The 13,258-nt window shown below is 45.6% G+C and overlaps 1 protein-coding gene across 1 annotated transcript in view; it reads left to right on the forward strand.

Annotated features, from left to right (window-relative positions):
* Positions 1-13,258, forward strand: part of CSMD2 (CUB and Sushi multiple domains 2) — a 495,158-nt gene that overhangs the window by 367,142 nt on the left and 114,758 nt on the right. The window contains exon 26 of the mRNA XM_015572780.1: positions 13,177-13,257. Coding sequence (XP_015428266.1) covers positions 13,177-13,257 — 81 coding nt within the window. The remainder of the gene's footprint in view (positions 1-13,176; position 13,258) is intronic.

The raw sequence follows: 13,258 nt of genomic DNA on the forward strand, positions 1-13,258 counted from the left end.
ATCTTAAACAGAGAGGGTCCGTGTGCTTGCACTGTGAGAGCTGACCTCCTGAGGGAATGGAGCAGTTAAGCCTGTACACAAGGCATATTCCTTTGTCAGAGTTAAGGTTTCAACAAATCGGGGAGTAGTCAAAAGGAACACAAAAGGTGTTTGAAGAAGACACTGTGGGTAACCTGGTGGGTATGAATGCAGCTGTAAGAGTGCTGGTGCTCTCTGGCAATTTCGTTTTTCACGGATGACCTCTAGAAAAAGAAGCACGGAGTACCTCAAATTATCCAAGAAAATAATCCAGCTGATCGACACTGGAGGCGTGCATTGGCCACACATGAGCTTGACCGCCAGTTTACAGTCCCGCGAATGAATTCCCACATCTCTCGGGAAAATAAACAGTTCAACCAAAGAAATGCAGGATGTTGGTGGTCCACACTGGACCAACGTAGATCCTTCCTTTCCGAAAGGTAATTAACAAGCAAACCAGACAAATAAAATCAACTTGTGGTGGCAATAAAACATAAGCATTCTAAAGAAAACCTCAACATTTTCCTAAAGAAATAGAAACGTATTTTCTGAAAAGATTTTCTAATAGTAGACAGAAGGAAACTTAAATGAGTAGATAATCTCATTTAACATAATAAATAGGGTTGATAAGCAGCAGAAGATGGATGAGGAAGTGGGCAAGGGGAGCTTCTGAGATCAAAAGACAGTGATGGAGACAAGTAGATGATGCAAAGAAACTAAATACATGATAACACTTAAAATACACAGTAGCAGGATTTGCCTCATAAGAAACATGACTATTGAAGTAGGAACCTCCTGGAGAATCTCTGAGACTGCAAAAAAAAATTATGAAAGTAATGAAAGAAAAGTTGCCAACTATGGAAGACAGAGTGCCAGTCCAGGCAGATAAATGAAAGGGGAACAATGAGCAAATAGAGCAGAAGGTATAATAAAATACAAAATGTCAACTAACTCCACGAGAAGGGGGTGTGGGTCGGGCAGTAGGATGGGGTTACCAGTGCTAAAACTTCCTTGGTGAATTGAAAGGACTCCCTGAGATCTAGACAAAATGATGTAGATACCAAATGAAAAATAAAAGTGTACCAACCATAATAAAAAAAAATCCCTAAAACCCCTGGCAGGTTAGAGCATCGGCCTGCACACCAAAGGGTCGCAGGTTCGATTCCTGGCCAAAGGCATGTACCTGGGCTGCAGGTTCGATCCCCAGCCCTGGTTGGGGCCCATGTGGGAGGCAACCAATCGATGAGTCTCACATTGATGTTTCTCTCTCTACCTCCTTCCCTCCCATCCACTTTCTCTAAAAAAATCAAAGGAGCCAGGCTGGTGTGGCTCAGTGGTTGAGTGTCAACCTATGAACCAAAAGGTCACAGTTTGATTCCCAGGTAGCCGGCTCAATTCCCAGTAGGGGGCATGCAGGAGGCAGCCGATTGACAACTCTCATCACTGATGTTTCTATCTCTTATTCCTCCCTCTCTGAAATCAATAACAACATGTATTTTTTTTAATCAAAGGGGGAAAATGTTCTTTTGTGAGGGTTAACAAAACAAAACAAAAATAAGTCCCTAAAAGCATTTGGCAAAATACACAGGTAAGCACACAATCAGGTCGTATGAAATAAAACAGTCGTTTATGAAAAACAAGAAGCATAACTAATCCAACTCCTAGGATTTCTTCTCCGTGATATCAAAAGCCAAAGCCAGTGGTATTATGAGACTCAATCATTGCTGCTTCAGCCAGGATACAACATGCACCAAAGCTACAGAAAATTGCCACTCGAGCCCCTTGAAGAACTGGCAAAGACCTTGCAGATGGCCCCGACAACAGCAGGTCCTAATGCCTAGAGCCTATACACGTTTCCTCATTTGGAAGAAGGATCTTTGCAAAATGTGATTAAATTAAGGATTTTGCTTGATGATCTGAGTGGGTCCTAAATGCAATGACACATGTCCTTAGGGAGAGCTTGTACACACAGAATCGACCATGATGTGAAGACAGACACAGGGAATGGAATGATGCAGCCACAAGCCAAGGAATGCCAACAGCCACCAGAGGCTGGAAGAGGTAAAGAACAGATCCTACAGACAGACCCCAGAGGGAGCACAGCCCTACCAAGAGCACAGCGATACCGATTTCATACCTCTGGTCTCCAGAACTGTGAAAGAATAAAGTTTTCCTGTTTTAAGTCACCAAAGTCATCACTTTGTTACAGCGGCCACGGGAAACTAAAATGGACGTGATTTTGAACCTACTAGATGTTCAGGAAAAGACTGTGCTAAGGATGATGACCATGAAAGGTGATATGTAATTGGAGTCTGTAGTCCCTGGTTATATTGTCAGTGGTTTAGTATTGGGTAAAGGAAAATCGTTTTAAGTTTCCTGTGTTACATAAGGCAGAGTGAAACAGTGTATTATTTTTCTTAAATTTTATAATTAGAGAAAATGCAAGTTTGGGAGTATTTTTGAAAATATTTAAAGATGCTTAAGAATTAGAAACAAAATGTATAATATACAAATCACTGAAGAAAGTGGAATAACTGCCCGGCTGGTGTGGCTCAGTGATTGAGTGTAGAGCCATGAACCAGGAGGTCACAGTTCAATTCCAGGTCATGGCACATGTCCAAGTTGCAGGTTCGATCTTCAGTGGGGGGCATGCAGGAGGCAGCCAATTGATGGTTCTCTCATCATTGATGTTGCTTTCCCTCTCCCTTCCTGACTCTGAAATAAATAAAAACATATTTTAAAGAATGTGAAAACTAAGAAATATTGCAAAAAAAGAAAATAGTAAGAAAACATAAAAGTATGAAATAGGGTGATGAAAAGAAGCTTGCATTAGCAATACTAACTAATGTAACAAATAACCCCCCAATCTCAGTGTTTTAACACAGTAAAGGTTAATTTTTTACTCACTTTACAGTCCCACGCTGGTCTGCAGTTGGGCAGGGCCTTGGGGTGGGGTTGGAGTGTCTCTTCAGCAAAATAATTCATGGTTCCAAGACCCTTTTATGTGAGAGCCTCACCATCCTGCAGGGCTTCCTCACGTCTGGCCAGCTGGGGAGGGAAGAGAGCTTTTTAAGAGCCAGCGGCGCTTCCTCCCACATCCCACTGGCCAGAGCAGGTATTACAGGTCACCTGTCCTGAGGGCGGTGTGCCTAGGAGAAAGAGGATGCAACATTCAGTGAACACATAGCGTCGCCACCACCAAGAACAAACATCAGTTCTGATAATAAGTGTCACTGACTTTTGTCTGACCACTACTGTGTGACATAGGAGGAAACCGGAGGAGGAGAGACAGCCCCTGGAGAGGCCAAGGTTACAGGAGTGCAGGATGGGCCAGTTGCTGCGAGAGTCCATGGACACACGGCCCAAAGCTAAGAGCTGTAGTCTGAGACCTGGTTGAGGGTCAGCAGAGAACCAAGGTCAAGTGGGAGAGCAGAGTGCATGATGCAGATGCTAAGCAAAGGGTCCGCGAAAGGGGTGGGCAGAATGGTGCGGGGGTGGAGAGTGAGGGGGCATCCCCGAGAGAGGCCCCGGATGATGGCGTACAGGAAAGGGAAGCCTCTGTTGTTAGATGTGGAGGAATTACTGACTGACCTATGGGGAGAGAGAGAGAGCTGTAAGGAGCCATGAGCTGGCACCCGCATGTCAAACTTCCATATTACAAGGTAACCATGATCACATTAACTAGAGGGGGGTGGAGGAGGATGCTTCTAAACTGAAGAGCAATAAAATACTAAAAATAAACATTTGAGACAAAGAAATGCCATGAGAATACATAATAGCATGAGATCACAATATTGCTTTTTAAAAAAAGTAAAAGTCGAGGGAAAAAGAAAACATTAAATGGGACAGAAGGAATTACTTCACATGATAAAATTCATAGCCCATAGTAATCCTAACAGTCATGAATCTTTATGCACCAAATAACCTACCAAGAAAACATAAAGCAAAATCTGTTGGAAATACATGGAGAAATGGACAGCCGTAGAGATTTAACAACTCTGTCGTAGTCAAGTAAAAATAAATAGAGCAAATATGGAATTGGCTTTAGGTGATTTTACCCTTTATTGATTTTCTACTATGTATCAGAGTCAGTGCAAGGCACTTCACGTGTGATTTCATTTGCAGCGATCCTCTTAGCAACATTGCCGAATAGGTGGCATTGCTGCCATTTTCCGGAGGAGTAAACTGAGGCTCTGGGGGGTTCCCCAATTAGCGATCACGGAACGGGTGTTGGAACCCAGATCTTTGCCTGCACAGCTTCTGGTTTGTTTGTTTGTTTGTTTGTTTGTTTGCCACTTTGTTATAAAGCCTCTTCAGGAGACATGAGCCTTTCACTTTATGGAAACTGTTTCTTCCAAGAAGGACCAAGGTGCATCTGCCTCTCACAGGGCAGGCTCTCGCTAATGAGAGGCAGTCACAGGGTTTGCATTTACGGAGCGAGGATGAAGAGAAGCCAGCTGGTCCAAGGTCACCCAGCAGCTGAGAGTGCCGCACAAGGCAGCAGCCTACGGCTTGCGATTGTGCACTGCCCGGACCTCCCAGAACGCCAGCCGCTGCAGCAGCCTCAGTGACCGGAAGCCCAGGTTCACGCCTTCACTTACGGAAATAACAAAAGATTCTTTTCTTCTGTTGAATACCAGCTGGCTCTAGATGCCAACGCTGGCTTTGGGCTTTGGGCTGTCTTCTCCTGTTTTCTCTGGAGAGCAGGATGCTTTAATTATTATTGTCTGCTGTTATGATCATGGTTTAATTGTTTGTTTGCAGCTCAGTAGCTCCGAGGGGGGCATTTTATAAAACAAGTATTATTTTCTCACTGTCATGTCCAGTGTCACTAAGGGTAATTTAAGCTGCATTCTCATCTGGGGACAGGAGTGATTGCTGACCCTCTTCCCCCTACAGCAGCTGTTCGTGCGCACACTGTCTCCCCCCTGATGTAAAGATCCGCCGTGATGGCTCATAGGGTGCGGCGTCCCGTGTTCATGCAGAGCACCCAGGCCCTTTCACATTCTGGGGCCCAGTCAGAGGGCAAGGGAAATCAACATGGCAAGCTGCATGGATTTCTTTTTCTCTTCTCGTTTTTGCGTTTCTCTTGCAATGGATGCAGATGAACCCCCTGTAAGCCATGAGGCGGGCAGTCTCCCAAAAATGCTCAGTGTAGTCAAGTTTCCTTCAGACTGAGAGAACGGAGGGCTGGAACCCCAGAAGCAAGTTTTGTCTGTAGACAGCCCTAGAGAGGTGCCGGCTCCTCCAATGAGAATCCGGAGCTCTCTTGGCTTTTTAGATTTAGTCAGGAGGCGGGTTAGTGGACAAGGGCTGCTGGAACAGACTGAATGGCTTAAAGTAGCGAGTTTATTTTCTCACCGTTCTAGAGCCTGGAAGTCCAAAATCAAGGTGTCAGTAGGGCCGTGTTCACTCCGGAGAGCCTGAGGAAGAATCTGTTTCGTGTCCCTCCTGGCTTCGGTGGCCGCCGGCCCCCCTCGGCATCCTTTGGCTTGTGGGCACATCACTCCAATCTCTGCTTCTACCTCCCCTGTGTCTCCTCAGTGTCTCTGTAGCCAAATCTCCCTCCCCTTTCTCTTAGGAAGACATCAGTCCTTGGACTTGGGGCCCACCCTAATCCAGTGTGACCTCATCTGAACTTGACCTCATTGCACATTCACAGTGCTCTTATCTTTTAGGGGGAAGACAGTTCAACCCACTGAAGGTGGTGTGAGGGCGTTGCAGGGCAGGAACCTTCCAGGCAGAGGGGAGTCCTCAAAGCCAGAGAATAAGAGGAAGATGGGTGAAGGTGAGCAGAGTGGGAGAAGGCAGTTGGGGCTGCTCAGGAAGGATTTGGTGGGCCCCCTAGAAAGTCTGGCTCTAATCTGTTGGGAAGGAGGAACCGTGGCTGGGGCAGATGTGTGATTCAGGAAAATCTGGCCCTGGTGGAAAAGGTGGATTGAAAGGCGGGGAGGGGGCCTGGACCCAGGGAGGCCAGGTACACTTTTTAGGCCTCAGTATATGCTGGTCCCCGTCTTGCGATCTCCTTCCTTTCTCAGTTTCCTTGTGCTTTTCTTTCTTCAAAACTCAGACACCTCCTGGATGAAGGTTTCCTTGCTTTTCTCACTTAGAAGACAAAGTTATAAAAGAAAGGCCTTTGGTACCAGAGAGATGTGGTCTGCATACTGCCTCCAGCCCTTACTAGCTGTTGACCCCCTCCCCAACCCCCTCCCTGCAAATTGCCTCAGTTAACCCCTGGGGACTTCAGCTCCCCCATTAGCAAGATGGCAAAATAGACTCTAAAGTGCAGGGGTTCTACCAGACCATCAGACAATATATATGCAGTATTTGGCACATAGATATTTCTACAAACACTTCTTTTCTCCCTCCCCCGTTATTTGGAGAGCACTCTGTTTACCCCGCTCCTGGAGTACACATATTGTTATGCTTTGTTGGCTCTTTCCATGAGCAGCAGCAGCCTCTGGGGCAAAGACAGAGCCTTCCACGTTCCCACTGCTCTCAGCGTCGCTGGGCACGCAACACACTCAGCCTCTCCCTAGCTTGTGCGTGTCTGGGGCTCAAAGAACTGAGTTCAGTATTTCAAAAGCCCAAAGAAGCCAGATGTTCACCTGCAGGGGAGCGTGCAGGCAACCCAAGATGCCTGGGCCAAAATTAGCCCAATCCATCAGAGCCTCTGCTGAACATTTTATACACTGATTCCTGTAAGGTAATACAAGCCCTCGGTAAGAGTCCTCACTAATGTGGTTGGTTTGGCAAGGCGTCTTCCCTGGCCATCGTCCAGGATTTCTTATAGGGGCCCCTAGGCTCCTGCAGAGGCCCCTCGATCCATTCTTGCCCATGCCAGTCTCTTCTCACCTGGACAGCTAGAGTGATCTTTCCATGTAAATCGGCTCCATCAGGCCCCAGCTTAAAATTCTTCCATGACTGACTTCCCTTAGCCTGTAGAATGAAGTCCCGACTTTTCCCCGACCCAAGGGCCTCGCCTGGCGTGGCTTCGCCTCTGCCTGCCTCTCGTGGCCTCAGTGGCCTTTGCATTGCTCATACCCTCCAGGCTGGTTCCCTTCCGGGGCCTTTGCACATGCTGCCCTTTATGCACAGAAAGCTTGCTGCCAGCTCTTACCCTACCCTCCCTCCCACTGGCTGGCTCCCTGTGAGCCTCTCATCTTGCTTAAATGTCACCTCCTAGAGAGGTCTTCCCGCCACTGTGTCTAAAGCAGGTGCTCCCCCTCAGCACAGCGCTCTTACAGCTGATAATCTCTTAATGGGTGTGTGCCTGCGGGAGTACTGCCTGTCTGCAGAAACAACCGGAAGATGACTCCCTGTCTGTCATCCTCACTATGATCTCCCCACGCCCAGCACGTAGGAGGTCTAAATAAATGAATGCAGTAAGACGTCTGGAACTGCAGCCTCTGTCCTTCCCATTGTTTTTGCATGCAAAGGACCTTGGGCTGCCTCCTCCTGCCACTTCTCTTGACCTCATCAGTGCCAAGGCTTTGACTTTGTCTGATTAGCAGATCAGCTAAGCTGAATGCAGTGGGCTGGCATTTTTAATTCATGGTCTCAAATGTCAGCCCTTTACCCTTGTGTATGATTCCTATGTAAACTATTGATTACTGATGGGGCCTCTTCAGTGCATGCCTGGCGCTCTGCCATAGCCTCTCCCTTCTGGAGATGTGAGCAGCAGCAGCAGGTAAAAGAGGGGAAGCATTAAACTCTAACCTGGACCATAATTTTATAATGAAATTCTGGCTCAGTTTCTAACCAGCCCTGACCTCGGGCAAGTTATTTAACCTCGCTGAACCTCCATATTCTCATTTTTAAAGATAGAAACACTGCTACCTACAAAATAAAGGTGTTGTGAGGATTAAGTGGGATAATGTGTGAGTACCTTATACACAGTGCTTGCTTCCTAACATGTTTTGTTTCACTTCCACTTCGTCTCCATATTCTTTCCTTTCACAACTTCCTATCAGACTGTCCTCCGGGGATTTTATTTATTCATTCATCGATGCACTCATTCATTCAGTTACTCACCCTTAGGGACTTTAGTCCATCTGTAACTGAAAGAAGGTAACACCCAACTCTTCTAGCTAATTTTCATTATCTTCTCTCAGTACAGCTCTTTTCCCTCTGACATCCTAACACCTGAATCCCAGTGTGGGGTCACCTTTATTCACAGGCACCGTCACCTCCCCATCTGCCTCTGTTCTTGTCCCATGTTATTTAATCCAAAGAAAACACACTCCCTTTCATGCCACCCAAAATTCAATCTCATTTCCCTCTTCCTTCCCTGACAAGTCCTGTCCATGAACCCCTCTTTTCCGAGCACACGTGCAGCAGCACCGCACAGCTCACCGCCTGGTCTGCCCCTCAGTGCACGGAGTGGCAGCGGGGAGACGGGGGAGGAAGGGGTCACCAGGATAGCAGCCAGGACTCTTGTTTGCTCTGCTTCCTGGGAGCTCCTCCCTCCCCCACGTGGAGCCCATCCACCAGCCTGTTCCCCATAAACACCTTGAGGAGCAGCCCATCTGTCTTCACTCTGCCGGAAGCCCTCAGAGGGGGGGCTGCCAGAGGGACGGGATCACAATCACTGAGAAAACCCACACAGCTTCTGGTGCGCGGCAGTCTCCACCTACATCCACTAGTATAACAGGGACCATCTAGGAAATCCGAGAGGCTCACTTGAATCCTAGTAGAACTAACTGGTGGCTGAAAATAAGGAGCCCACACACATACAGTCAACAATAAATATGTAACAAAAAAGTATATCCAAGAAATGTAGCAGAGAAGAAAACCATAAAGCCACCGGAGTACATAAACTAAACCCTAAGTAAGTTAAGATCTCTACAGTGTTCCTGGCTGGAGAAAATCAGTAACACACAGATATCAGTTGGCCACAATTAATCCATACATATGTTCACTTCCAAATAAAATATCAGTGGGATATTTTGGAACTTGATCGCTGTAAAGTTCATCTAAAAGGATACATTTGGGAAATTAGCTAGGAAATTTTGCAGAGAAAATACAAAAGGAAACTTGCCCCGTAACCGTATCAGATTATGAGACTATGAAAACCAAAGTAAGCTGAGCAGCTGTGTTCACGGCATCACCAACAACCCAGTAGGCAGCGGAGGGAGCCCTGGAGCGGAGGAGAGTCAAAATCGGACCCACGGCCAAGGCGACATTTCACACCCGTGGAGGAACCGGGGGGGGCTCAGTTCTGAGGGTCTTCTCTCCGGGGAGTCAGTGTACCCTCCGGAGTGTTGGGCACGTCTAGGCACTGGGGCTGCAATAGTGAGCAAGGCTGGGCCCGCACTGGTGACAGTTACCTTCTACCTGGGGAGATGAGCAGCAAATGTGAATAAATGAAGTCTTGGCTGTAATAAATGCTAACGAGGAAGTAAACAGCGTTTCATAGTCAAAATGTGGACACGGTAACTTTACATAGATGTTGGGACAACTGAATGTGCATTTGGAAAAATAACGAACCTGTAAACCTCCAAAACATGAAACTATACAAGTTCTGGGGAAATATTAAAGTTTTGCTTTTGAGCCATTTGGGGGAGAAGAGGAAAATGTGACGACCAGTATTCTTAAAGGGAAAGATTAACAGGGTTGTGTATGTAATATGAATAATTTCTATCCCAAAATAGAAACAAAATTTAAAAGGAAAAAAGTTACCAGATGCCAGGAGAAAGTATTAATAACAAATATACTGCTCAGTGGGGATGTAAATTGATACAGTCACTTAAGAGAATGATTTAGCTATATTTTCCAGCATTTAAAAAATATATGCCCATTCTCCCCCAAAAAGAATATTTCTACAAGTCAACTGAAATATTAACAGAAATGTGCAAGGCTACATGAAGACAGAGTGTTCCTTGCAGACTTATCTATAATAATAAAAGCATAATATGCTAATGAGACCAAACAGTTGAACAACTGGATGAACTTCCAGACAAAGCTGGGGCTGCGAGGGCCGAACCCGTTGCACGAATTTCGTGCATTGGGCCTCTAGTATAAAATACAACGCTAAAGCCATAGTGAAATATAATAATGTTCTTTTCTGCAGAAAAAAAAAAATAATGTGTATGCCCATAATATTGTATTCAGTGAAGAAAGAAAGTTGCACAATCACCATGTAAAATATGCTTCCATATGGGGCAGGGGGGGCGGGGGGGGATGTGTTTGTGCACATTTAAAAAATGCCTGGAAGAACATGCACCAAAGCTAAGAGGAAGCGAAGAGCTCTGGAAAAGGAGGTTGGTTTGTGTGAAAGAGACTTTTTAAAAATCGAATACATGTGTATATTGTTTGCCTTTTTCTGCCTTGAGCACATCTTGAAATTTTTATAATTTAAAAGATAGTTTTAAAAGGAGATGGTGATGAATGGATTGGAGCCTGGAATAGAACAAGGATGTCAGTGGACTAACAGGAAATCCAAATTAAGTCTGGAGTTGAGTTCAAAGTCTTGATCCACAGTTGGTTTCTTGGTTGTGACAAATGTACCAGGGCACTGTGAGATGCTAACAATGGAAGAAAAGGTGAGGGGTTTATAGGAATTCTCTGTATTATCTTCACAACTTTTATGTAAGCCTACAATGATTCCAAAGTAAAATTGATTAGAAGAGAGAGATTTGCATGGGCTCTTAACCAAGGCAGCTTTGGCAGTCGGAACCATTTTGTTCTGGAAGATTTCGGGTTCCTTCTGATCTCTGTGGCCAGCAGGCTCACTGCACGTGGAGAGCCTGCCTAGCCTCCTTGGGTTGTCAGGGATTCGCTGGTATGTACCTAATATCCCACGTTCTGCCCTTGGGAAACCAAGGTGTAGGCTCACCCTTGCACCCACCACAGGTGGGCCAGCGTCTCAGGCACCCACAGCCACCCCTGCTCTTTAGCACCTCCTTTTGTTAAGTCTTCATTTTCTAGAGCAGATTTAGGTTCGAAGCAAAATTTGAGAGGAAGGCACAGAGATTTCCCAGAAACCCACTGCCCTCACACAGGTAAGCCTCCCCATTAACATCCCCCTCAAGAGTGGGGCATTTATTACAGTTGATGAACCAAATTGACACATCATTATCACCCAAGGCCCATAGTTTACATTAGGATTTATTTTTGGTGGTGTACATTCTGTAGATTAGGACAAATGCATAATAACGTATTCACCATTATAGTATCACAAGAGTATTTTCACCTCCCTAAAAATCCTGTGTGCTCCACCAATCCATCCCTCCTGCCCATCCAGTCCCTGGCAACCACGGATCTTCTCATTGTCTCCATAGTTTTGCCTTTTTCAGAGCCTCATAGTTGGAATCATACAGTGTGTAGCCTTTTCAGAACACCTTCTTTCACTTGGCAATATGCATTTAAGTTTCCTTTTCATGGCTTAATAGCTCATTTCTTTTTAGTGCTAAATAGTTTTCCATTTTTTGGATGTACCACGGTTTATTCTTTCATTCACTTACTGTAGGACATCTTGGTTGGCAGTTATGAATACAACATTATAAGCATCCAAGTGCAGGTTTCTGTGCGGACATACCTTTCAATACATTTGTGATTAGCTTTCAATACATAATGTGATTGCTGAATTGTCTGTTTGGGTTGGTAACAAACTGTCCAGCTGTCTTCCCAAGTGGCTGAGCCATTTTGCATTCCCACCAGCAATGAGCGAGAGCCCCTGCTGTTTCTCATCCTCGCCAGCTCTGGGTGTCCGTGTTTCAGATTGTGGCCGTTCACAGAGGTGTGTAGTGGTATCTCGGTGCTGTTTTAACTTGTAGTTCCCTGTTGACATAGATGCGGAGCAACTTTTTATATGTTTGCTATTTGTATATCTTCTTTGGCGATGTGTCTGGTAAGACTTTTAATCCATTTTTAATCAGGATGTTTGTTTTCCTTATTGTTGGGTTTTAAGATTTCTTTGTATATTTTAGATAACAGGCCTTTATCAGATGTGTCTTTTGCAGATTTTCTCGCAGTCTGTGTGGCTTGTCTTCCTATTCCCTTGACATTGTCTTTTGCAGAGCATAAATTTTTAATTTTAATGCCTTCCAGCTTATCAGTTCGTTTTTCATCGGTTATGTCTGTGGTGTTGTATCTAATAAGTCACACGATACCCGAGGTCATCTAGGCTTGCCCCTCTGTTATCTTCCACGAGTTTTCGTTTTATGCTTACATTCAGATCTGTAGTCCATTTTAATTGATTTTTGTAAAGGGTATAAGATCTGTGTCTAGATTCATTTTTTTTTTGCATGTGGCTGTCCAGTTGTTCCAGAAGCATTTGTTGGAGAAATTACCTTTGCCCCATTGTATTGCCTTTGCTCCTTTGTCAAAGATCAATTGACTATATTTGTGTGGCTCTCTGTTCTGTTCCATTGATCTGTTTGTTGTTTCACCAATACCACACTGTCTTGATTGCTGTAGCTTCATATTAAGTCTTCACATCAGGCTGCGTCAGTCCTCCAACTTCTTCTTCAGTATCGTGTGGCAGTTCCAGGTCTTTCGCCTCTCCATTTAAACTTCAGAATCAGTTTGTCAATATACACAAAATAACTTGCTGGCATTTGATTGTCTGTTTTTACCTACATCCTTTCTCTTACCTTCTCAGCATCCCCCGCACAACTTAGAATGATATGGGTGTGGACTCAGGAGTGGCTCTGGGAGCTGTTGTGTAGAACTGAGAAGGCTAGGGGTTGACAATGGCAACATGAAGCTCATGATAACAAGATGCTGCCCCTTGCTGGTGTTGTTCAGTGGTTACAGCATCAGGCCACGCACCGAAGAGCCGTGCATTTGATTCTCGGTCAAGGGCACAGACCTCGGTTGCAGGTTCATTCCCAGCCCCTGTTGGCCCATGTACAGGAGGCAACCAGTCGATGTATCTCTCACATGAACCTTTCTCCTTCCCTCCCTCCCTTCCACTCTTTCTGAAAATCAGTGGAAAAAATATCCTCTGGTGAGAATTAACAAAAAAAGTGCTTAAAATCTACACCCCTCACCCTTGTCCCCATCACTAATGAGTGCAGTGGGAGGATCAGATGCTGCCAGACACGGCCTTCTCCCCCTTCCTACGAGCCTTGTAGATTTCTGACCTTCCCTAACTGGATGCCTGGACAGGAGTGGCTGGGCCCCACCTGACTGCTGCCTCTTCTCCCTGTTCAGGCTCCACTTCCTGGTGTTCGACACAGAGGAGGTCCACGACGTGCTGCGCATCTGGGACGGGCCCCTGGAGAGCGGGGTCCTG

This window comes from Myotis davidii, unplaced genomic scaffold (assembly GCF_000327345.1).
Source record: "Myotis davidii unplaced genomic scaffold, ASM32734v1 scaffold88, whole genome shotgun sequence".
Taxonomy (NCBI): Eukaryota; Metazoa; Chordata; class Mammalia; order Chiroptera; family Vespertilionidae; genus Myotis; species Myotis davidii.